At 40.3% G+C, this 26,910-nt stretch overlaps 1 protein-coding gene across 1 annotated transcript in view; it reads right to left on the bottom strand.

Annotated features, from left to right (window-relative positions):
- shank3a (SH3 and multiple ankyrin repeat domains 3a) overlaps positions 1-26,910 on the bottom strand; it is a 219,495-nt gene that overhangs the window by 98,073 nt on the left and 94,512 nt on the right. Inside the window, exons 6-13 of the mRNA XM_061677680.1 lie at positions 21,821-21,929; positions 18,012-18,163; positions 13,002-13,169; positions 12,205-12,321; positions 5,274-5,351; positions 3,447-3,513; positions 2,270-2,496; positions 976-1,139 (exon numbers count right to left, since the gene is read on the bottom strand). Of these exons, the coding sequence (XP_061533664.1) occupies positions 976-1,139; positions 2,270-2,496; positions 3,447-3,513; positions 5,274-5,351; positions 12,205-12,321; positions 13,002-13,169; positions 18,012-18,163; positions 21,821-21,929 (1,082 nt within the window). The remainder of the gene's footprint in view (positions 1-975; positions 1,140-2,269; positions 2,497-3,446; positions 3,514-5,273; positions 5,352-12,204; positions 12,322-13,001; positions 13,170-18,011; positions 18,164-21,820; positions 21,930-26,910) is intronic.

Here is a 26,910-nt window from a genome sequence, read left to right as displayed (position 1 = left end):
CAATAGAGCTCTCGTTTTGGCTGTTAACTGGCAAACCCGTGCACCAGACAAGAAATAAAAATGACGTAAGCAAAAAAATGGCAACGTAAGAGGCACTATCTCGTAAATCAAGCTTAGCTTAACATTGCTCTTTACTTAGATTTGTTCCTGGTTGTATTATGAGTGTGTTGGGCAAGGTTAGTGTGGGTTTTATTTCATAAAACCATGACTTTGGAGTGTATGACAAACAATGAGTTCTCGGCCATGTTCTCTAGCCTGCAAGGTGAATCTGGCTGCAAACCATTTGAGGAAGATGCAAGTGTGATTTTCCTCCGAGTTGGCCATTAAGGCTTCTTCTGCAGGTCAAAAGAGTTTTCTGTGTGCGACTTCAGAGCGCCACAATATTCTCTGGTAGACACCACCCAGTACATGTATTATGTATTTCATAGAATGGATGACAGGTTAGCACATCTGCCTCACAGTTCTGGGTACTGGGGTTCAATCCCCGGCCCCGCCTGTGTGGAGTTGGCATGTTCTCCCCTTGCCTGGGTGGGTTTTCTCCGGGCACTCCGGTTTCCTCCCACATCCCAAAAACATGTGTGACTAGTTGATTGGAGACTCTAAATAGCCCATAGGTGTGATTGTGAGTGCGAATGGTTGTTTGTTTCTATGTGCCCTGCGATTGGCTGGCGACCGGTTCAGGGTGTACCCCGCCTCCCGCCTGAAGATAGCTGGGATAGGCTCCAGCAGCCCGCGACCCTAGTGAGGAGAAGCGGTAAAGGTAATGGATGGATAATTAAAATGGCTGCAAATTGCTACATTACATTTATTGGGTCGATTCTATAGGTTGTATTTGACAGTGAGATAGATAGGCTAACTATTGAGCTAGCGATAATCAATAATGGTGACAGTTACACTATGTTGTGAGAACCATAGGCATTCATTCCGCTACATTCACATATCGCGAGCCTTAAAACCAAAGTAAGCATTACCGACCTGAGTCTCCCCCGATGTCCGTGGGGGTAGCCGTGGCTGTGGGAGCGTCGAGGTACCGGCCTGTCGTCATCGTGCGAGTAATGCAAGGAAGGTGAGCGCGAATGAGAGGACCTGGAGCTGCCCGTGCTCTGGAGGCTGCTGTCGGGGAAGTCGCCATGACGACTCTGGAGTGCATATTCAATTCAATTCAATTCATCCACCCATCCATTTTATTGATTTCAAACTCAAGGTTCATAAAAGATGCACAACATCTATCCATCTATCTATCTACCTACCTACCAACCAACCTACCCACCTACAGTGGATATAAAAAGGCTACACACCCCTGTTCATCAAGAAACATTCAACAACTATATAAACTATATATAAATAAGGTTATAAAACAATTGGATGTAAAAAACACATTGACCAGATTATTTCAAGAGGATTCCAGTCACCTAAAAAAAAGCGCAAAGTTTTCACCTGGGGATAAAATGTCATAAAACACAAACATTCCGCTGACTTTACAATAGCGCTAAAAAGTTATTAAAACAATCATTGTATGCAACTCTCAGCTTTCATACGGCTCACTGGGCCAAACAACACTAACGAAACAGACAGTTTAAGCATTTAGTAGGAAAAGCACTTAACTACACTAACTAAACTTCTTTTTAATCAAGAAACATTGCATTTTAACTTAAACATAGTTAATTGTAAGACAGAAAAACATTAAGACTCACATTTTAAAGAAAAAATCATAATGCAAAGGTGTTGTCGTAAGTGTAAAAAGAAGCTCAACGCTGCTAAAAGGGTAAAAATAAGTTATCCATGTTAATAAAGTTTAAAAAGACATTGAACACTGTTAATTAAGTGTATCAAGAAGCACTGGCAATAACATTTTAAAAGATGTTAACCATTGTTAATAAAGTATATATAAAAAAGAACTTAACTACTATTCTATAAATTTAAAAAGATAATTAAAAGTAAAAAGATGTTGAACACTGATAAGTTTCAAAATATGTCGGACACTGCTAATACAGAACAGTGTAAAAAGGTAAACAACTATCAACTCAGTTTTAAAAGAAGCTAAAGTGATTAATAAAGTGTAAGATCTTAATCACTGTTATTAAAACATATTAAGATGGTAACCAGTATTAATAAAGTGTCAAAAAAGCCAACCTTAACAATAAATCACTCTTGTGTTCCTTTTCTCGAATGTTCTACTCATAACATTCTTTTTGGGGTGATGCTCCTTTTTTTACTGTGTGCGTAAAAAAGCCAAAAGAACAAGAAAATGAGCCACAAGCAGTCTTACCTCCCCAAGGCTGCCCCCCTGGTGCTGACCGAAAGCGGGCAGACTGCGCAGCGATGGCACGGGCGAGTGACCCTGCTGGCGGCCGCGGGGCGTCTGGCGGTGGACGTGGATGCTGTCGTTGCCGTTGAGGTTGTTGTCGCTGGCCGAGCGCAGCAGCGAACGGGGGGACGGCGTGTGGCCCGTCACCCGGCGACGGTTGGTGTAGGAGGGCGTCTCCCGGAAAGGCACTGACGACACGGACGACACGCGCCAACTTAAGGAGGACTGTTTTATTATTTTCAAAGCAATAGGAATCGTGTCCCATGATGTCTGCTACTACGCAAAATAAATATGACATAATGGGACATATGGAGGACGTTGTGGGACAAAATGGAACAAGATAGGACATTGTAAGTGGCACTATGAGACATGATGAGTGGGGGACCTACGGAACATTAAGGGGAAATGGGACATAATAGGGGATACAATAGGGGACATTATGGGACATGATGGGACAAAATATGCCATGATGAAACATAATAAGTGACTGGTAGGACACTATTGGAGAAATTGGGACATCATGAGACACAAGAGGGGACCTATGGGACACAATAAGGCTTAAGAGGGGACTTATGGGACACCATGGGAAAAACGTGACATAATAGTGGGACACTATCGGACATAATGGGACAAAAATTGGGGACATTGTGGGACATACTAAAATTATTCAAATGTTACTACAAACAACAGTTAACCTCAGAGTCACTAAATAAAGGTAAAATGCTTTATGGTTGATTTTTTTCCACCTTCATCGATGTTCCCACTGTAACCGATACTAATTGATTGAAATAGAAGCTATTTGAAAATTCAATAGCAGAAGATATATACAGTACATGTGTTATATCGCTGTGTTGTACAGTTGGCACTATATATGAATATGTCGGCACTATATATGAATATGTACACTAGATGGCAGAGTTTTCCTGCGCGTAGCACCTCAGCTCAGCAGGGGGTGGGTGGGGGAATCCAATAAAGCCCCCCTAGAAAACATCTCTGCATCTCTTTAATCTCACATTCTTCATCTTCTCCACTCTTTATTCCGCTTCCCTTTACATCTCCCCACCCTGAAATCTTTCTATCCGAAGCCTTCATAGCCTAAAAACCTGGATGAAGGACTGCCAAAATACGAGTCACTCACCAACATCTGATGCTTTGTGGACCTTTATGATTTCCGCCAGATCAAAGTTCCCTGCTATAATGGCCACCTGGAGGGCGAGAATGGACATATTATGGAGCGGTCAATAGAAGAGAACATTCATTGCAGCGCTCATAATGGGTGCACAGAACATATCGCTTCATCGGCCGGTCTGATCAAAGTCAGCGGAGGCCCGATTGTCGGATGTCTCGGAACCAAGATTCAAACTGCGAGGCACACGTCCTAACCACTAGCTGCAATATCGTGCTGTCATTCGCCGCAACAAAAACGACAATGAAAAGAGTTTGCAAACGCAATATTGTTAGAAGTTAAGATAAAAGTTGGACTAGCTTTTTCTATTTCTTCTTCTACTACTCATTCTTCTTCTGCAGGATGCTGCCTCTCACAGGTCAGTCTTGTTACTACAACATACAGCGGGTAAGCGGGAGGTGACTCGCGATTGTCGGTGGAGATATACTTGTGTGTGTGGTGTACTGTGTTGGTGATCTCGAGTACACCACACTAAGAACAATAAGAACACACATGACAATTTTTTTCCTCGGGTGTGGTTGCTCACATTTCAAAAATCGGTTAAAACGTCTTAACATCTTAACCTATTTTTCAAATGTGAGAGAACACGTGTTGACCACACATAAGGATTTGCGATAGAACATTTTGAACAGGTTTACTGACTGTTTTTTGAGCAGATTAGGGAAGGGAAAAAATACTTTTAATACCCCACACCACAGGATAATCGCTCAGGATAATCATTTAAAGGCATCCAAGAATTGGGCCTTTGCTGAATTTTACCAAAAAATAAATGAGAAAATGCTCAAATTTGGCCTTAATGTTGGTATGTGTGTACTTTGCCTACAGATTTGTTATCGTAAATATTGAACAGGTTTAACATTTAAAATGGATGTATTTTTCGAGCATATCAGGGAGGGGGAAAAAATCCATCTTTACACACCCCACATCATAGGATAAGTGCTAAGAATCATCTTTTCGAGATATCCGACAATCAGACTTCCGACAATCAGACATTTTGACTTTGTATGCATGGGAGGGAAAATTCTCAAATTGCGTCCGATTTTCAGTGTGTGTGTACCATTTACAATGGTCTAACATAACATTTTCTGAGCAGATCGGGGGGTGGGGGGGGTTGATCACTCTTAACACACACAACACCTCAGGATAATCGCTCAGGATAATCTTTGAGACACATCAGAGAATCGGGCCTTTTCTGACTTTGATTGAAAAGAAGAAAAGATGCTCAAATTTGGCCTGATCGTTGGTATATGTGGACAACGCTTCAGGATTAGCTAACGTTCCAAGTCTAAGAGCCCAGTCAAACTTTGTGTTGACCAAACAGGTTGTTGAACAGGTTTAACATTTACCATCAACAGATGTTTTCTGAGCAGATCATGAGATCACTCCTAGCACACCTTACACCACAGAATAATTATTTAGGACAACCTTTTAAAGACATCTGAGAATCAGGCATTCGTTGACTTTGCTTTTGAGGAAGGAAAATTGCTAGAATTTTACCTAGTTAGCTGTATGTATGTACACCGCTTCAGGTCGCTCTATCGTAAATATTGAACAAGTTTAACATTCACGATTGCGGGACATTTTTTTGAGGAGATTGAGGGGAAAAAAACACTCTACAAACCCCACACCACAGGATAATTATCAGGATAGTCTTTTAGAGACATCCAATAAGCGGGCCTTTGCTGACTTTGATTAGAATCACGCCAACCCATTGTTAGTACGCTTGAGATGTTAAAAACTGTTATGCATGTACGGCGCTTAAGCAGCAGTGTGTCATACCTGAAAGGCAGTCTGGCTATTGTAGTTCTTGATCTCCTTGTTGGCCCCCCGAAACAGTAGAACACGTGCACAGCTGTCCTGAATGACAGTAAAGACATTTATGTGATATGGGCACGCACAACCACACACGCAGGTAAATGGGTGCCATTTCCCCCAGCTTTTAATTGGTCTGCCTATTAGACAGGTGTGGTGGAGGTCACACGTCTGTATTTGCAGACTTTTAAATGTCACCTCATACAAATGGCACTAAAGTCTGGCTGGAGCGGAAGACAAAGACTCAAGAAGAGAAGCGATCAATACACGAGCTCTCGCCGAAACAAAGGGAGTGTAAAAAGTGGAGAAACACTCAAACATCATCATCATCCAGGCTGTACTTGGCATTTGGCGGAAAAATTACTTTTTGTTTGTTGCACTTTTTCAACAAAAAGACACTAGCCTCAGACATAAAGCGAACACTCCATTAGGTACACCCGCACAATCACGGCTTTGCCAAATGGCACGTCTCCTCTTTGAAAGGAGACTTTACATCCATCCATCCATTTTCAACACCGCTTATCCTGGTTAGGGTTACGGGGCGCTGGAGCCTCACCCAGTTGATTTCGGGCGAAAGGTGGACTACACACTGAACTGGTCGGCAGTCAGTCGCAGGACACATATAGACATCGACAACCATTCGCATTGAGACGTTACATCGTTTTTTTCACAATTTAAAGCAGCTTCTAGGTGTCTCAATAAAATGTCTGAATAGCCCAAGGATCATTCATCATTCATTCATCATCATCTTAAGGGGCTTTCCTTTCTCATGCAAATGAGCCACTGCTCATCATTGTATTTTATTTCATGGTGGCAGCACTTCATCACTCAAGCTGCCAATTTACACTTTTTAGCTACTGTACAGTATATTGGGTTCGTGCATGTGGACACGTCGCCAGACACAAATACCACCTTCCGGGCATTCAAGCATTTTTAGAAGCCAACCCTGTGTAGTCCAGGCATCGCTCGGAAAGGGGAGATCTTTACCCAGCCCAGCTTCCAAGTCATGGGCGGAGGAACTCGGGGAGCAGTATTCCGTAAATCAGCCCCGTTACATCACAGTCTGGCAAAATTCCAAACGGCTCGCTCACAGACATGATTTTGGAAAGAAAATATTTCCTTGATTGGTTCTTACGCTTGATAGGTGGGCAGCAAACTCTTTTAAAAGTTGATTTTGCATAGTTTAGTCGCTTAAAAGGCGGTACACATCATGGTAAAAAATACATTCCTGTATCTGGGCCCATATCAAGAGCCTCACCAGCGTGTTACTTGTTCTTCCTAGGCTGATACACCATCCTGCAAGAGTTTTGTGGAAGAGTGTAGGTGTGTACGATAATACCATACGTGCTCCATTATCTACTGTTTTAAAAGTACAATTCCCAGCTTTTTTTTTTTTTTTAGGGGTCACGCTGATATTCAAGGGTGCGGAAGTCCAAGCTGTCTTTCTTTTCCAACTCACTACTATGTACTTAGTGTAACCGTACAAAAAGCCCTCAGGCGAGGTAAAATCCACTAGTAGATTGATGGACATATCCACAGGCCCACACGTGAGGGGTGCCGGCTGTTGGATGTTCAGTTGAGTGGGGGAAGCGGGGGTGGGGGTGGGGGTGGTGGTCGATATGTAATTTAATACTGAGTTCAGAATGAACAGGACAAGGTTTGGTCTGCAACAAAGCACCGAGGTTCCAAACTCAGCGGGTCATCGAGTCACGTGTTCTCTTACAAGCTTACAATACATTCATAAATTAATGAATTCAGAAATGAAATAAAAATAATAAATTCTGTTAAACTTAAAAAGGTAGAAAAATCCATCTCCAGCATAATTTAATGGGTTAAAAAAATAATTATAAAAATATATATAATGCAATGAAAATCTATGTATAAATAATAAATATAATAGAAATAGAATAATTGGAAAATAAAAGTATAAATAAATAAAAAATATACAAATATAGGAAAAATATTAACATTAATAAAAATAAATAAACAAACAAAACAAAACTAACAACATAAATATGAACAGAAATAAATAAAAAACATAAAATAATATATACGTTATTTTATTTCAATAAACAAAATACCAATATCAAGATGTAAAATTATATATATACAATAAAATACAAAGAAAATTAATAACCAATATCAAGAAAAACAGAATATAACTAAATAAATGTCCTTCATAATTAAATGGGTTGTTCTCCTGAAGTGATACATCAAATAAGTAAATAAATAAATAAAATACAAATATACATTTTAAAAAACAAATAAATTAATAAAAATAAGTAAAAAGAAGAAAACAATATGAAAACAAATGAAAATAAGTACAATAAAACAAAAAAAAATCTGCAGCATAATTTAATAGGTTATTCTTCCAGAAGTCATCTATTGATAAAGTGAAAGAACATAAAACAAAATAAAATTAAATCGCTCATCCTTTCCGAAACAATCTTTTCTGTAAACCAGTTGTGAGCCCCACATTAGAGCATAAGAAACATAAATATTAACTGACCTCATTTAAAGCAGGACACATGTAAAAATTATTGGACATCAAATAGTTTTGTGACCCCTCCCTGTAAAAGTTGAAAGAAAAGCGCCTGTAAGCAGAGGAAAAACCCGTCTCAAGCTAACTGAGCCAGGACCTTGTAAGATTTATCCAAAAACATCCTGCAGCGTGTGTGTGCGTGTGTATGTGTCTGTAAAGGCAAGTGCTCCACATTGATTATGAGAACATGGTTCAGCAAGAGGTGAAGTAGTTTGAAGTAAATAAACATAACTCTGAAAGTACTACATTCGGAACAATTCATATAATACAGAGGCACCTTGAGATTTGAGTCTAATTCGCTCCGTGTCCATGGTCTTAACTCAAAATACGCTTATCTCAAATCCTCCTTCACCGGTGAAATGAATAGAAATACCATTAATCCATTCCAGCCTCCAAACGCAAAAAAAGTTTCCGTTTTTTTAATAAAGAAAAATAGTACTCTATAATATTTTATTTTATGAAAACACAGGGTGATAAAATAATTAATTAGAATGTAAAGCATAAAATAAATTGTGCCTCATGATCTAATGATTCATCCATCAGTGTGCTGCAATTTCTGGTGTGCCCACCTTGGCCACCGGGAGGCCGTAGTGTGTAGTACAGATAGACTACTTATTTTCTGCTGTTCCACCACACAGTAATTTGCTGTAATATTTGTTTTGTTTTTTTTGTCAAGGATGAAGAATATATGTTATATGTCTATATGTGTTGTTCCACCATAGGCATTGAAATATCCGTTTTAAAGGGTCCTAAAACCACGACTGTCGATGCTAACTGTTAGCATGTCAACGGCGTTTTCCATCATTTGGTCATTGTTTGTTAGCATTAAATTAGCAGACTTTCCTAAGGCAAAGCTGTGGTTGTTTTACGCATACAACTTGTAATTCTCTTTAGTTTATCCTTAATTTGACCATAAACATCAACTGGGAGTGGCATTAAACAAGTACACACGTAAACACGTAAGTCGGGTCACTAGTATCTCAAGATACCACTGTCAAAACAATAAAGTAAAGTATAACCTCGACTTAACGGAGACGGAAACAACGGATTTCAGATTTAACGGACAGAAAATAATGTCCAGGTGGAACTCAAAACGCCCCTTTTTAGCAGACGAAGTCATTTCGTTCCAGTATTTGCTGCTGTTGTGTACTGCCTTAATCAACAGACAGCGACTGGTACCCATATTTCCGGTTTGTTCCGCTGTTGTCACAGATGTGCAGACTAAAGTAACCAACGTGCCTAAGTGGCGGCCATGTTGGCAGGGGTGACGTTCCAATCAAAGGCAATGCATGGACATTAGCTTAGCAAAGCAGCTCAAAAGGGACCTGTCGTATCCACCTACTCCTATCTAAGGCTGTGGTTCACTCGAGCGCTCGTGTCTCGTCTCTCGAGCATGCTATACTGATTTTGGTACAGTATGGAGGTTTTTTTGTTTTTTTGTTAAGCCCTTCTCTATGACATCCGATCGTAACGGAGGTAGGAAAAGAAAGCAACCCTTGATTGGGAACCACAACACATTTTTTCCACCAGCCGCATGCCATTATGACCACTCCCAAGCACCAGTGCTCACGGCACTTTTACGGCAGTATTAAAAAAAATCACAGCAATGTTTAAAGGTAAGTTAAGGTTAACTTTTAAAATTTTATTTTCTATATTTATTTACAATAATTGTGTATCGTAGCCTACTGGGTGTTTTTAGGCCACGGAAAAAAGGGCTTAAAATTAACGGGCAAACGGCTTTAAAGGCCGGCACCTCCCCTTATGAGTCCGTTAATTCAAGGTTCCGCTGTACATTTAATATTGTGGTTGTTGTTTGTGTAACTGCAATGCAGAATATTAAGGTAGGTATTATTTTCACATTTTAGCTACTTTATTTAGAGCTTCATGAAGTGGGGAAAAATTAGATACAACAATCCATGGTTGTAGTGGTGCACTCGCCTGACTTTGGTGCGGGCAGCATGGGATCGGTTCCCACTCAGTGACGGTGTGAATGTGAGTGCGAATGGTTGTCCGTGTCTATATGTGCCCTGCGACTGACTTGCGACCAGTTCAGGGTGTAGTCCGCCTTTCACCTGAAGTCAGCTGTGATAGGCTCCAGCACCCCGCGACCCTAACCAGGATAAACGGTGTTGTAAATGGATGGATGGATGGGTCTCTATGGTGCTGACTAAAACTAAGCCTTTTTCCTCTTTTTTACAAAGAGCAGAGCACACAGAGTTTACATTGAGACACACAGAAGGCAATTAGCACGTGCACCATCAGTCTTCCTACAACAAAACACTCTGAACATCCTTCCATGCCATCTTCAGCATGGCTTTCCACTACAGTCGCTTAATGATCGTGTTCAGTCATGTTTAGAGAAGATGCTCCCTGATATAGCCCTGGTTATAAAGGAGTCACTTCATTATGCAACTTTTCCTGACCATTTCGGTGGCGGTTATCAAGAGTGACTGGTGAAAGGAGCAGTCATATTAATTAGATGTGGGACCATTTAGTCACTTTACTACTGTGCATCAACATTTAAAACTTTAAGTTGATTAATCGCTTAGCACGTTCTTGCCATGTCATCTTCCAATCGGCCAATTTACAGAGGACCTCCGACTTAACTATCTGCTGGCTTCGCTGGACTATAACACTGTGGAGTATAACAGGACGGCACATCGGTCTGCGCAGGTCAGAGACTACGAAAATAAGTCAGTTGTAGATGAGAATAGCAGTTAGCCGCTCTAGCTTTGGCTATTCGATCACCACTGGTCTTAAAATATTCATGACGTCATGGATTATTGGACTTCGACACGACTATGATCACAGTATCGTCGACTATAAAACGTCATATTGGGTGTTGATCTACAACTGAATTGAGTTATGACCTTGGTCAAGGAATTAATTCAACTGGTACAGCAAGTCAAGGTACCATTGTTTAAGACTGTGCTTTGTGAAGGTTTGCACACTACTGATTAATCTCATTTGGAATTTGTCCAAACACCCCTAGCCGGCCGAGACCTTTACTCAACTGACAACTTAAACATCCATCGGGTTTATGTGAACAGACAGTAACACCTTGTGATTGCCACTGCTGAAAAGTCCTTTTGTTGCTACAGATCTAGAACATCTCTCATCTCTTACTGTTTGGGATTCTCCCATGTTTCCCGCCTATGTATTTATTGATCTCGACCAGCGGCTCGGGTTGTGCCCACACATTTGGCTGTGTGATTGCAGACGACCACAGCGACAAGCGGGTCTCAAGCTTTTCAGGAGCCTCCCACCCCCCGCGGCAGCTAAAGCCTGTCTGTTTTACAGATCAATCCGCTCATCTCCGTGCCTCCACCGGGAAAAGAACAGGGATTTCTCTCTAATGGCGGACACACAAAGAGCCCGAGCTGCTTTTTACTTGAGTCAAGAAGCCGTATGCCTGAATACAAATGGAACAACATCAATACTGTCTTTATAGAATGAAAAGAAATTTGACCTGTGACACAACGGAAGGGGGATGGTCGATGTATCATAACAACATCACTACGTAGCCATCCTTCACATGTCAGCGAGCAGACATCAATGCACATTGTCAGTTCACTGTTCCATGAGTGAGCCAATATGTCAAGGCTCATTACCCTTCTGGGCATGCATTATTCCAATTTTCTGTGAATTGTATTTCCTATTTTGTCTCAGAATGAAAAAAAAAAAAAAAGACTGTCACGGGCCAGCATCTATCTCAATGGTGTATGTATAGTGAGAGACGACAAGACACGTCACGATACAGCATGGTATCACTCGTTGATGTTGTATCAGTACCGTATCTCATCAGCCAGTGGTTTCGATACATCGGAATATTGGTATTTAATGCTGAGGTATCGATTATCGATCTATCTTGCGATATTGATAAGTGATGCTGCTATATTGTGACAGACGGTGATACGTTATATTGTGATACCGATGTTTGATTCTGTTGAAATGAAACTGTATCACGACAGACATTGTGATATTGATATTTGATGATGTAATGATACTGTATTGTGACACACAATGTTACGATGCATACCAATACCAGCATTTATACTGATGCTGTATTGTGACAAACAGATACTGCCACAGTGCTTTGGGTTAATCCAAAATGTTAAGAAACCTCAAACAAGAATGTTTAAGAAAGTAAAAGTGAGGTTTAGGCTTTCTTAGGAGAATATCAATATGTGGAAAACTATTGGTGTGCAGAATTATTATGCAACTCAATGAAAAACACATTTTCCCATCTCACTTTTTTATTTTCATTTGTTTAAGTGAGAATTATAAACAAAACAACTCAGAATTTTCCAGTAGAACTTGATATCAACTGATATACAGTACAGTAAAAAGTGGTACCTGGTTGTAGAGTGCGCACACATGCAGGGCCGTGTTCCCAGAAGCGTTTTGGGCGCTCATGTCCGCTCCGTAAAACAGAAGATGTTCCAGGTGCTGCACGTGGCCATAACGACATGACTGCAAGTACAGGAATCAAGGAAAGTGTGTTTTACAATGTGGCCTAGCAAGATAGCCAACATACAGTGGGGGCTCATTTACTAAAATCCTGAGTCAATGAGAATTGGATGTGCAGAATCCTGCGTGACATTGTGTTTAAAACTTGGGACTGCTCTGGGAGAGGCCAGAACCAATTTTCTCAGTGCTCTGGTAAGACCAAGACACCAGGAAATGTAGAGTTGAAAGGAATTTTGTCATAGATCATATGCCATGACTCCTTCTTGGGACTGGCTCCAAGTCAGCCCTTGGATCATTCAGAAGCTCCAAAACTGCTCAATACTTAAAATTGGTTAAAAACTCTTAAAAGAGTGGAAAAGATGAATTCTCCCGGTCTCCACTCATTTTGCTTGTGCCTCCTCCTCGCCACAATAACCACAGTCGTCACATTGTCCTTATTTACACCTGCATTTTGGACGCAGGTATTTAAAGACACAAAATCAGCCACTGCAATTTGTCTGAGGTTTGATAAATCCCATTTTGCGGGCTAATTGAATATATTTGCATCTATTCTTCCCATAACGAATCCTGGGTGCGCCTGGTTGATTGATCAGCTTCCACATCTGTTTCTGCACCCGCAAACCTTCAGTGAATCCGGCCCCCTACAGTGTAGAGTTTGCTAAGAGCGCTGGCGCGTACGTCACCTGGTGTATCTCCTGCCAGCCGTTCTCGTCTACGCAGCAGACCTGCGCGTGGTCGTGCAGCAGCAGCTCACAGCAGTAAGGGTCTCCCCCCACCATAGAGCTGTGGTAGAGGGGAGTTAGCCCCCGACTGTCCTTGTAGTCAGGAGATGCGCCCAAGTCTAACAGCGTCTGGAGGGAAATTGGCCCAAAAAAATTCTTACAGATGCGATACTATAAAAACAACAATATCAACTATTAAGTTCAAGCTTTAATGTCCTGGGAATGGGACACAGGCTTCGTGTAAGGAGAATACTGTATCTGTGAGAATACTGTATCGTGACGGACAACTATGCAACATTTAATGCTGTTGTTGTGATACTGTACCATGGCACATAATGGTGCAACACGTTGAAATGTCGGAATTTCATGCTGGTGTATCGCCGCTGTAATGTGACAGACAGATCCCGTACTTACAGTTCTTCCAGCTCCTTTCCTCAGGTAGGCGCTACAGCTTCTTCCCACTTGCCATCAACTTCTTAAACAGCTAACGTATTTATTCCATTGCAACATACTGCCGATTCTTTGTCTTGAGTTTGTTGTGACATTTCTGTCGGGCCAATTATACATTACTCGTGCACTCACTGTAGTAGGCTCGCTACCCTGCACTATTTGCATAATTGTTGTTGACCAATACTGGCCACTCATGCCAGAGTAGCATCTGCACCAGTTGCACACTGACTGAGGAGTATCTGCAACATTTGCACAATCGACATTGTCCGATATTATCGCACTACTAGTCACTTTAAACTGCGTACAATCCTTGAAGTCTCGCCGCCCTTTGCACAATGGTCATTGCACCGGACTATTGCTATATTAGTCATTCAAACTGCTCTAATTGCTAGATGACTCTGCATCAATTGTCAAAAAAAAAAATACAATTGTACCGGCATTCCCAGATTACTAGCAACATTTGATTGCTCAGCGACTGTTTTTCTCAACAGCTTTATGCCTCAAAAGTATTCTCTGTCAATTGACTGTCTGTTGTCGTACTAGAGCAGCTCCAACTACTGGAGAAAAATTCCTTGTGTGTTTTTTTTTGGACATACTTGGCAAAATAAAGATGATTCTAATGCTGATATTGATATTTAAAACTGGTGTATCGATTACTGCACTGCGACAGACAACAATATTATAGATTGCAATATCGTTATGCAATGCTAGTATGCCAATACTGCATCGTGACATCACATGCTTGCACAAAAATGTTTACACCATCAGAAGGTAATTAATTTTTTTTACTTTTGTGAACATTCTAGGATTTTTTAAAATCAATACAAACATTTGAATGATATAATTCAGCTGTAAGCAGGGCGAAGATATTTTGAAGGTCTTTGTTTTGCTTTTGCTCAACTGAGTGCCATTCATGCTTCTTTTCATGCTGTTGTAAAGTTTCCTTTAAGGGTGTCATCCATTAAAACAACACAATGGAAACAACAGAGGGACAAAAGCTTGCACATATCCCAAACACAAAATAACAAAAAGAGAGTAAATAGAATATTCTAGTAGAAAAAAAGAGTTGTGGAAGATTAAGTGATCTGAGTCAGAGCAGACGGACGCTGTAGGAGAACAGTCAGTAAATGTCACATCATTCAGAGATGACGCGCTAAGTTTCATACAGCGCAAAATTGCTCAAGCACACTCCAGCGGAGGAGATTGCCCGCTCGCAAAACCCCTGTTCTGCCAAACTGGCCAAGCGGGCCTATTGTTGTAGAGAAATTAATGAAAGCAATGAGTCACCCTTTCTGTTGCTATGAGAGTTCATGGCGGGGGATACGTTCCAGACCCACTCGCTATACAGAGACCATCTACAATACTTTTTTAGTTTTCCCCGTTACACACGTTTAACTGATTAAAACACACTTTTAAAATACATTGGTGCCTTGAGATACGAGTGCCTTGACATTTGCAAACATCTGCTTTTACTTTGGAAAATAATTAGCAACATTTTTGCCTATTTTCTGACATGTTACGGACAAATCCATTAACTGAATCATAATCACTTTATGTTTGTGGATTTTCTGTCATTTTGAATCGTGTCCTGTTTGTGAATAAACAGATGTAAATATTTTTTTTGCTATTACTCGAGCCATTAATTAAAAATAAATACAAAATAAAAATAATAATCATTAGTTGCAGCCCTACTGGGGATCCACAACTGGTTATGCAAGTGTGGGCCAATGAAGCAAAGTCATCTTTGGTGTGATCCCGTGACCAAACTTGAAACTGTGAATGTTCGCTTTGCATCGGGTGTGTACGTCACATAAGATTGTCGCCGACCACCGTGGGGACCTGCTTCAAGACACTGACCAGCAGAGAAATGTGGGCAAAAAAATAAAATAAATAAATAAATAAACCCTTGGCCACCACTGAATCCAATAGGATACCAAAACATGAACAACAAAATTTCCAAGATTCTATCCAAGAAGTAAACTGGGATGTATTACTTGCTGGTAAAAATGTAGATGAGGATTGTTCTAAATTTGCCAACAAAATACAAAAAATTATTATACAATTTACACGGATAATTAAACTAAAAGCTAGAAAGAATGGCCTTCCTTGGTTAAACACATTTATTCTGAAACTGATGAAAGAACGCGATCATTCCTTGAAATTGTCGGTCAAATCAGGATACAATAGACACCACTTTATTTCACTGAGAAATAGGGTAGTGAAAGAAATAAGAAAATCTAAAGCTGACTTTTTCATTACTGCTTTGAAAATTCAAAAATAACCTGGAATTATGTTAAAAAACTATTGGGTAATACACAAAATAACAAAACAAAACTAATGCAAATTAAATTAAATGGAAACATCCTCACGGAACCTCAAGTGATGGCTGATGCTTTTAACAACTACTTCATTGAATCTGTGTCAGAAATCTCTTCTAAGTTTGCAGTAAAACAAAGGAAGGAATACCCTGCATTGTCTGCAACGCAGTTCTTTACTATTACAAATATTACTGAGACCAAAGTTATCGATTTAATTCATTCACTCAAACCATCTAAGGCAAAGGATGTTTTTGGAATGGACACGAACATGCTCAAAGATCTAGGTTCAACTCTTGCTACTCCTATTGCCTCAATCATTAATCTTTCAATTTCATCTGGTCACTTTCCAAAGGCCTGGAAATCTGCTATTGTTACCCCTGTCTTTAAATCCGGTGACTCAAATTGTCTGAATAACTACCGACCTTTAAGCATTCTTCCGGCCATTTCCAAAGTTGCAGAAAAATGGGTGTCAGAGCAGATTGTCCATTATTTAAACAGCAGCTCCCCCTCTCTCCACGCCATGCAGTTTGGTTTCAGATCCAAGCATTCCACTGAAATGGCTACATGCCTCTTCATTGAGAAAATAAAATCTTCTCTCGACAAGGGTGGAGTTGTAGGGGCGGTGTTCTTGGACCTCAGGAAAGCTTTCGATACAGTAAATCACTATGTTCTTCTTACCAAGCTCTCAAAATTTAACTTCTCTCACAAAGCTGTGAGCTGGATTGAATCATATCTGCATGACCGAACACAATCTGTATCAGTTAACAACTACAGATCAGAGTCTCTTAGGCTAACCTCTGGAGTCCCTCAGGGATCAATATTAGGCCCCCTTTTATTTAGTCTTTATATCAACGATTTGCCCACTGTTTGTTCTGAAGCAGAGTGCTTAATGTATGCAGACGACACGGTTTTCTTTGTTCATGGTCGCTCCAAAGATACTGTTGCTGCTAAACTCACTAATACAATGTCCTGTGTCACAACTTGGTTGCAGGAGTGCTGTCTACAGCTAAACATTTCTAAAACTGTAGGCATGTATTTCACTAAAACAAATAGAGTATCACCTGACCCCGATATACTTGTTAATGGAGAAAAAATGCAAATTGTCAGCCAATACAAATATCTTGGGTTAATAATAGATTCACAGCTTTCCTTTAAAGCCCATATTGACAAATTGTGTAAAAATATCAAATTAAACCTTGCAAATTTTCGTGCAATTCGAAATGAAATGTCAACTGAAGCCGCAAAAATGTACTTATATTCAATGATTCTTAGTCACTTTAACTATTGCATAACCAGTTGGTCCCAGGCTGGTCAGAATGCAAAAAAACCATTGGAAGTTTTGTACAAACAAGCAATTCAAGTGATGGATAAAAAACCAAGGCACTATCATCACTGTGCAATTTAAAAAAAATACAGTCTTTTAAACTGGGACAGTCTTCACATATTTGCAGATTTAAATTTGATTTATAAAGTACTGCATGATTTGGCTCCAGCTCCTCTGGCTGAGTTCATCAGCCAAAGAAACAGCTCTGAGCGTGTCACTCGAGGCTCTGTCAGAGGTGACTGTCTCATTCCTCTGCGCAGGAGCACTTTCAGTAAGTCAGCCTGGTCAGTGAGGAGCGCTGGTGAGTGAAACTCAGTACCTGAGGAGGTTAAACTGCTTACAACATACAAAGCCTTCACAAAAAAACTGAAAATGTGGTTAGTTAACACCTATAGCTGCCAACACTAAAAGACGAGTATGTTATGATGTTTTTATTTTTTTTATTTTTTTAAATTTTTTTTTTTTTTAAATTTTTTTTTGTTATGATCAAATGATTTGTGGTTTTATTCTCTCTTAATAGTAAGTCTTTATGTATCCTGTTTTATATTATATTGTCTTGTAGATGTATTTTACTGCTTTTTTACATCATGGCCAGGGGACTACAGATGAAAACTAGCCTTCTGGCTAATTCTGGCTTTTTTAACCATGTGTATTTCATGTGTTTTATGAAATTGCATTGTCCCCTTTCAAATAAACTGATTAATAATAATAATAACATCAGCTTGACAGAGCTTGAGACACTGACACCCACAAACTGCGCCAGTGTTTGCCACTAACAGTGCGTGTTTGCTGTGTCCACAACTGGGATGGGTCAAATGCAGAGGGAGAATTTTAAAAAAAGATTCTTCTTGTGTGTGTGTGTGTGTGTGTGTCACTCACGATGAGCGCCGTGTGGTTCTTGCTGCGCACCGCCTTGTGCAAGGAGGTGATGCCGTCTTTTGTTCTGAAGTCCAGATGAGCGCCGCCGCTCTTCAGCACCTTGATGAGTTCCGCACATCCCTCCAGCTGCACCGCCAGCGTCAGAGGGCATTCTACAGCACGCGGGCAAAATAACGACATTTATGTCACTTTATTCCTACAGAAGACTTTTTTTCTTTGGTTTACTATTAAAACCTTTCAGGTGTTTGCAATCTTCTATTGACTAGGCCAGTGGTTCGCAAACGTTTTACACCAAGTACTGTACCACCTAAAAACATATTTTGCTCTCAAGTACCACCATTATGCGTAACATTAAAAGACAGTAGTGTAGTAGGCCTGAGTCAAAAAATCAAGACAAAGGTTTTAATCCATCTATCCATTTTCTCCACCGCTTATCCTCACTAGGGCTGCGGGCTGCTGGAGCCTATCCCAGTTATCTTTGGGTGAGAGGTGGGGTACACCCTGAACCGGTCGCCAGCCAATCATAGGACACAAAGAAACAAACAACCATTCGCGCTCACATTCACACTTACGGCAATTGAGAGTCTTCAATCAACCTACCACACATGTTTTTGGGATGTGGGAGGAAACCGGCGTGCTGGGAGAAAACCCCCCCAGGCACGGAGAGAACATGCAAACTCCACACAGGCAGGGCCGGGATTTGAACCCGGATCCTCAGAACTGTGAGGCAGATGAAAAAATAAAAATAAAAAAATAAACACAGTCGAACGTCAGTTTTTACATGCCCTAGTTTTCAAATGATTTGGTTTAACTTTTTTCATAGAAATTTGTCCCAGTTTTGGTACAGCTGCTCAGTTTTCATAGAAGAAAAAAAAGTGACTTGGCCATTAATTTCCCTGGAATTGATGCGCCTTGACACACACTCGTGACTCAGTCTATCTTTGTTTCTTGAGTGAGGATCATCCCGCGCGTACATTCGAAGAATTTTGTGAATTGTATAAAGGGTTTTGCATGTTCTCCCCGTGCCTGGGTGGGTTTTCTCCAGGCACTCCGGTTTCCTCCCACATCCCAAAAACATGCGTGGTAGGTTGATTGAAGACTCTCAATTGATAGCTGGGATAGGCTCCAGCGGTAAAGAAAATTGATGGATGAATGGGTTCAACCAACAGCAAGGCGTATTCCTCAATGCAAGCTTTCACTCGGACAACATCTGCGTGACACATCCTATCAAAAGTCAGGGCTTAAAAATAAAAGGGCCATAGAAAGTGTGCTGAAACTGTGTTACTATACTGGTGTGCTTTTATTTTGACTTTAAATTTTTTTTTCATTATATATATATATATATATATATATATATATATATATATATATTATATTATTATTATATATATATATATATATATTATATTTAAACTTTGGACAGGTAGTGGTGCACCAAAGTTGCCCCAACAGAACGGGACAGTTGTTCATGCCTTGAGTTGTTAATAAAACCTTGCATTTTATGCCTCGCCCTCTGTTGGACCACTTTTTACACAATACGAAAGAAAGTTTTATTCATCAGGGCCCAGACGGCATCCGGAGCCCACGTGATCACAAAAACAGCTTGGTAAGGTGCTAACATAGTAGCAAGCAGTAAGAGTGAATGTTGTTTGCTTAAAGTCGTTTATTGACACTCCAGTTGACGTTTACTGTAAAACACATAACAAAAGAATAACACCTATTAAATGTTCAAATACATCACAGACTTCGTTTCTTTCTTCTTTTTTGTTCACAAAAATTGCTAGCTCATAGCTAACACACAATGACTGGAAAAACACCATTGACGAGCTAACGAAGATTAGCATCAAACCCGCGGCACTTATATCTCTAAAAATAATGAATATTGGCACACAAACACTCTATAAACACATACAAACAGGCAATATAACAAGACTCTCAGGCAAATATTTTTCAAACTTACTGAGTGTGTATGTCATTGCGTGCCCCACACTGCCCCTCAGAGGTCAAGATGGGTAATGGGAAATCTTGCTTTGTTTTTTGTACAATTCGGTTTTAGTCAGACTTTCTGGAAGGGATTAATCACGAAAATAGGCCTTCCGTTGTATTTCATATTGTAAACCACTGTAACATTATGCACATTTTGAACACGAATCAATTAAAATGTATTGCACATATAAGTTCAATGGCAATTGTCCCTAAATAAATGTCTACAATTGCACAGTTGTTAAAGATGAAGTGCAAATGTATTGAACTTAAAAGTCAAACATAACTGAACTGTACTATGGCTGTCGTAGAATCGAGTGGCCAAAGTGATGCAAAACTGCTCCATGGGCTGTGCATGAGGCAACATAACAGATGGAAGATCAACTACTTCCTGTTGGCGTCGACACAAACTCTTCTCCCGTTCCTGCTTGGAGACTTACAGGTCACCAGTCATGTAAATTTATGTCAAATATTTAGAGTAAATATGAGGAGTTTAGTGAAGAGAGCAAGCCAGTTTTTACACAAGGTCTATTTTGCAAAAACTGAATGATTGACATCTCTTTCATCCAATCAGAAGCTACACTATTTGAATCAGACCATGAAGACCAGTGATTCGCAACTTTTGGGTTGGGACCCAAAAGTGAGTCTCGAACAGCTATTAAAAATTACACTCATTCCTTTGTTTGTTACGTTACTGACATATTGACGTGCTTATGTGAATGTTTAGCTGAGATTTTTCTTCAAAGTACAACTTCGAAGCATTGATCACTTACCTCACAGGTGTCAAACTCAAGGCCCAGTGGCCAGATCCAGCCAGTCATATAATTTCTTGTGGCCCACTATTTCAAATCAAGTGTGTCTACTACATGTTTCTTGCTAAATTGATTTGTTCTTTTAAATTTGAAAGAAAATATGGACCGAAATAATATTGTTTTTTTCTGATTACAATCAGAAAAACAAATCTCATCTTAACTTAAATTGGAAAATAGTAATATGCTTAAATATTTACCGTAATTCTTCGTGTATAATGTGCACCCCCACTACCTAATAAATTGTCAAAAGCCAATTGTGCGCATTATATATAGGTATAGGGGGGAAATAAAAAAAATAAGTTTACATACCCTGGCAGAATTTGTGAATATTTTTTTTTATAAATATGACTGATGACTAAACAACAACCATCATTAATTTCTTCATGGTTATGGTTTGTTTAATGATAATGGTTTTCTGAAATGCTTGACAGTTTAACTTGAATTCCATTAAAATAAAAGTAAATATGTTTCGCCTGGCCCTTCATGTTTTCTTTAAAGAATTGTACCCATCTTACAAATTCTGCCTGGGTAATCAAACATATGAGCACAACTGTGCATTTTCTCATTTACTATAAAAAAGTATGGCTATGAATTTCAAAATAAGAGCAAGTAAATAAAAAGCAAGACTTACGTGTTCAAATAAAGTGCTTAACTTCAGAATAATTATTTGAAAAAAACGATCAAAATAGAGATAATACTTCATGTTTTGATCATATAGGTAGAAGCAAAATCATGCATTGTAAACATGGATTATACATAGGTAGAACGGTTTTCCAGAATTTTGAGGTCAACCTTGGGGGTGCGTATTATACATGGGTGCGCATTATACAAGATAAATTATGGAAGTTATTTTCCATTACTTCTGGTTTGAAATTCTATTTAGTGTTGTAAAATATAACGATGAAACACAGGGGCAATTGTGTATACTTAACAATATGATGAGGAGATTAAATATTTTTATGATTTTCACAGTCGTAACAGCCCATTCGTGACTTTTCCTTCTGACTTTCTCACCTCCTGTGTCGGGATCGTGGAAATTGGGGTCCAGGCCTTTTTCCAGAAACCGGGAGACCTTTTCAATGCTCCTCTGCTGCACATACTCCATGAACTTCTTCAGATTGGCCTAATGGAGGGAGACAAGGGAGCGAGGAGGGTGAGGGGGAAAGAGAAGGAAGAGACAGCTGTGATTGGCCCACGGCAGACTCGTGTGGCTGACGCTGTTCAATAATGCAGCGCCGAGATGAAAGCTTAATTTGCTGTCCTCCTCTTTTCCAGCGTGTAAAGGTTTTATGTCTCTTCTGTCATCATATCAAACGACTGGAGCGTGCGGCCGTAGATAAGCTTGCGATAGAGACAAGGGGAAGAAAAAAAAGGTTTGGAGAGTTAAGAGTTAACGTGAATTAATTTTTATTCACGATTCAAATGTAAAACGGGCAGCACAGTGGACGACGCCTTAGCATATCGGTTTTACTCTGGCTTCCTCCCACATTCCAAAAACATGCATGTTAGGTTTATTAAATATTCTAAATTGTACTTGGGTGTGAATGTGACTGTTTTTTTGTGTATTTGGCAACTAGTCCCAGGTGTACGTCACCTCTAGTCCCAAAGCAAGCTCAGATAGGCTTAATCTCACTCGCAACCTTAATGAAGAAACGTTCCATCGAAAATGGATGACAGTAGATTGAATTATGTCCAATATGTCAGTTTTCATAGTGAAATGTCTTAATCTTATGAAACATTTATAGCGTTCATAGAAACATTTATACATTTCTGATAATAGCCATGATCTGAAGAGAGAAAAAATTATAGTAAGGTTTTACTACCGTAAGGAAAAAGTAATAATTTTTCACAAGAAAGTCGTAACAGTACAAGGAAAGTCTTGTCACCACAATAAAGTTTTTTTACTATAGTGGGACCTGCGTTTTTCTGCTTTAAAAAAAAAGTCTGACTAAAACCATATCATATGAAAACCAAAGCAATATTTCCCATAGGAAACAATGTAAATAAATATGAATGACTGATTAAAAAAAAAAAGGTCTTAATGTACATTAAGCCTCACGTATGCGTTTATTTAAATAAAATGTACACATTTAAACCAATGCAAGTGATGGCCCCTCGTAGCACCATCTATTAGTAAAAAGTTCATATTGCAGCTGAGCAGTAAATTAGGTAATTCAGTCAGTAAACGATCGGCAGTGCGAAAGCTTCACTCAAGGAAGTGCTGCACCCACAGTAACGCAGCAACGTTTGACTATACTTAAATTAGTCTGAAAAAATATTACGTTAATAGAACTACAAACAGCGGAAACACTGTCAGGGGGGACATCAGAGTAGTAAACAGACCAGAAAATGGCTGACACGTGTGCAAGCCCTACAAGAAAACACTCAACGATATGCATGCACATGGAATATTTTTTGTGGGTGCTAAATTCCAGGAAATGTATTGCCGAGTCCTGCCCGTCTACCGCTATACGCCTGTACTCCCAACCCTCCTCATCACACAGCCCCCGCTGACACGCCGCCACGAGCCGCCGACAACTACTCTCACCATTTCCCAGCGAGTGAGAGAAATTCGCTTAAGCCTTTTTTCCTTCTTTCCCCACTCCTCCTCCTCCTCCTCATCCTCTCTTCAGATGTTGGCAGATGTAGTTGTTATGGAGATGGGTTACAAAGGCAGCTCGCGAGTGGAGACAGCACAACTGTGGCGGTGTTTGCGTACGCAATGCATGGGGGCTCGCGGGTGGACGGTTTCAACCAATGACGTTTCAGGTTTGGTGGACAGTGCGCAAAAAAAAAAAGTAGTGGAGTTCCTTATTCCTTCCCGTGTGCAACGCAACCACAAGCCCAGTTTGAGGAGCTTTACGGGCATCACACTCCTTCGAAGTGTGGTACAATTTACGACATCCATGGCAGGTTTCTCGTTCATAACAAATCACGCAACAGAAGACATGCTACTACCACCGCCCATGAAAGCACGCAAAACATCCAAGAGCAGGGTGCGGGTAAAGCTTTATTATGCTCAGACAAATCAGCTTAATCGAACCTTTGTTAATGCTGAGTTCCAATGCAGTCCTCCGGATAGACTTTCCATGGCTTTGCGCAAACACCTGCTCTAGAAGCTGGGTGTTTTCATCAGTGTTTGAAAAAAAGAGGCTGCAAGCTGTCAAACTAAACATAACACAAATAGAATTACACGTTGGGTATTCAAATGAACCACATTAAATTTATCTTACAAAAGTTTGCTTATCTCAATGTCAACAGACGGAACAAAACGCCACAGATGGTCTAATAAATAGCATCTATGTGGCGGTGTTATAACACAACAGAAACGGATATTTGAACACAAACACATGTACACAGAAAATATAAAACTAAGGAGGCACATATTCTTTATCCTGTGCGAAAAATAAACAATATTACTGCAGATTACTGAGTCACAGTAGTTGTGAGAGTCTCCTCCGTTTGTGTCTGCATGAATGATTTATACTGCCTACTGGTGGCCAAGTCATAAAGTGAAGAGGACCGAGGTGGGAGATGCACATCAATGTGGAATGTCGAATGTGGGTTCAGTGTGCATAAATGATTGTGAAGCACAATTCACCAAGCGTTGGATAGTTGGCCCACTAATTGGGAACGTGATATGAAACACGGTTGGAAATGACGAGAGTGGGATATTTTGAGCTCATCATCCACTCCCATTCATGTAAAATTAACCTGCTGGCGACAATGAATTCAAGCTTTGCTATTTTATCCACGAGAGTTATATTAAAAATGAGAAAAAGTATTGCTGTTAAACACTACTTATAGATTGCATTTATATTTTGTAGGGCTGAGACTCTTAGAGACTTAAAACCCGGAAATGCCGTGTTGGCGTCCAGCTGAGTTGAGTGGGTAGGTGCCAATCACGAAGTCGGTAGCTACTTGAATATTAATTCTCAAAACTGCATCACATTGTCGGCGATTTTCAAATCCTGTCGTTTGCAAGGCTTTTTTTTTGTTTGTTTGAAGGCTAATTCATTCAATCAACAAACCGCACAGATGTCAACCTTAAACCACGTCCCAGACTCATTTCAACCTGTTTTGTTCTGCATAAAACAGTGGAAAAAAATTGATTCTGACGGAACGGGACCTTTGTCTGATTCAAAGCAGAGGAGTTCCATCAACTGCTGTCCGTGTATGAATGAGATTCAAAGATGCACAGCCGACTGACAAGTCATACGTCAATGTCCGCGGCTTAAAGCGTAAACAAGGGAGGGACACAGAGTCGGCGTTTTTTGAAACACCCGATTACGAGGAGTGAGCTGTGTGCCGTGAGCTGCAGACACATGCATCCAAGAAGCAGCCAAAACAAAGCATTAGCAAAGACCGGCGGAGAGTTACTGGTGCAACTGCACATCACTCACAAACGCAGAAAAGTAAAGAGAGAGACGTATGAGCCAATGGAGGGCAGTTATTAGTACTAATACACTAAAAATAAAGACAAACAAATTAAAGATAAAAATAAATAAATAAAAATAAATTAAACAAAAAAAGAATTGTAACTTTATATTCTTGAATAGGGAATAAATAAAAAGATTAAAATAAAAATAAAATTAAGCGGCACGGTAGTCGACTGGTTAGAGCGTCAGCCTCACAGTTCTGAGGACCCGGGTTCAATCCCCGGCCCCGCCTGTGTGGAGTTTGCATGTTCTCCCCGTGCTTGCGTGGGTTTTCTCCGGGCACTCCGGTTTCCTCCCACATCCCAAAAAACATGCATGAATCGGAGACTCTAAATTGCCCGTAGGTGTGCATGTGAGTCTGAATGGTTGTTTGTTTGTATGTGTCCTGCGATTGGCTGGCAACCAGTTCAGGGTGTACCCTGCCTCCTGCCCGATGACAGCTGGGATTGGCTCCAGCACGCCTGCGACCCGAGTGAAGAGAAGCGGCTCAGAAAATGGATGGATGGATGGATAAAGTTAGATTAAAACAGATAAAAACAAAAAATAAAAATAAAATTAGGATAAAATATACAAATGAAAACAGAATTAGAAAATAAAAAAAATAAAAAAATAAAAACAAAATTAAGCTAAAATAAAAGTTATCCTGCTTTTGTCAAACCAATCATCATCTTAACAATCTAAATTAATAATTTATTCAATGCATTCTTTTCACTTGTATAAAAAAAAAAAAAAGAAAGTGGGAACTGAACCCACGCTGTCTGCACCAAAGTCAGGCGAGTGTACCACTACACCATCAGTGACTTAATTTAATTACAATAAAGTAATTTCATTACAGTTAGTTAGCACCCATTATTTTCTGTCGTAATGTTGATTTGACCTGACTGATTAGAATACCGTATTTTCACGACCATAAGGCGCAGTTAAAAGTCTTACATTTTCTCCAAAATGGACGGGGCGCCTTATAATGCGGCACGCCTTATGAGGTCCAAAGGTCCGAGGTCCAAAATTTGTAAATGTTGTGTGACTTTGATGAGTGCTCCGCTTGACTGACTGGGAGCATTTCCTGCCGACATGCTGCTTATATAGAGGAAAGACGGATGTGACTGAGGACAGCACGCAGACATTAAAGGGGGAAGAGTGAGCGTGAAAGAGGACGCTAAAGGCACGCCCCCAGCAGGTATATAGTGCCGGGGTGTGCATCGTGCGAAACAACATCGGTTTGGCTAAGGACCCCGAAAATGGCACCTACGAAGAGACACGCACAGTTTAAACTGCAAGCTATCAGTTACACGGAGGAACATGGGAATCGATCAGCCGCGAGAGAATGCAAGATCAACGAATCCATGGTACGCAAGTGGCGAAAGCAGGAAAACGAGCTTCGCCAAGTCAAGAAGACGAAGCTGAGTTTCCGCGGAAACAACGCGAGGTGGCCCGAGTTGGAAGACCAACTCGAGCAATGCATTAATGAGCAAAGAACAGCCAGGAGAAGCGTGTCTACAGTCACCATTTGACTGAGTGCAATAACTCGGCGCTTGCCATCATTCCGGGAGGCTTGACGAAGGAACTCCAACTGCTGGACATTGGCGTGAACAGGGCGTTCAAAGTGAAGTTGCGAGGGGCGTGGGAGTGACGGATGACAGATGGCGAACACAGCTTTACTAAGAC

The sequence above is a fragment of the Phycodurus eques genome, chromosome 5, assembly GCF_024500275.1.
Source record: "Phycodurus eques isolate BA_2022a chromosome 5, UOR_Pequ_1.1, whole genome shotgun sequence".
Classification (NCBI taxonomy): Eukaryota; Metazoa; Chordata; class Actinopteri; order Syngnathiformes; family Syngnathidae; genus Phycodurus; species Phycodurus eques.
Note: the sequence above shows the minus strand (reverse complement) of the source record. Positions and strands in the feature narration are given on the sequence as shown.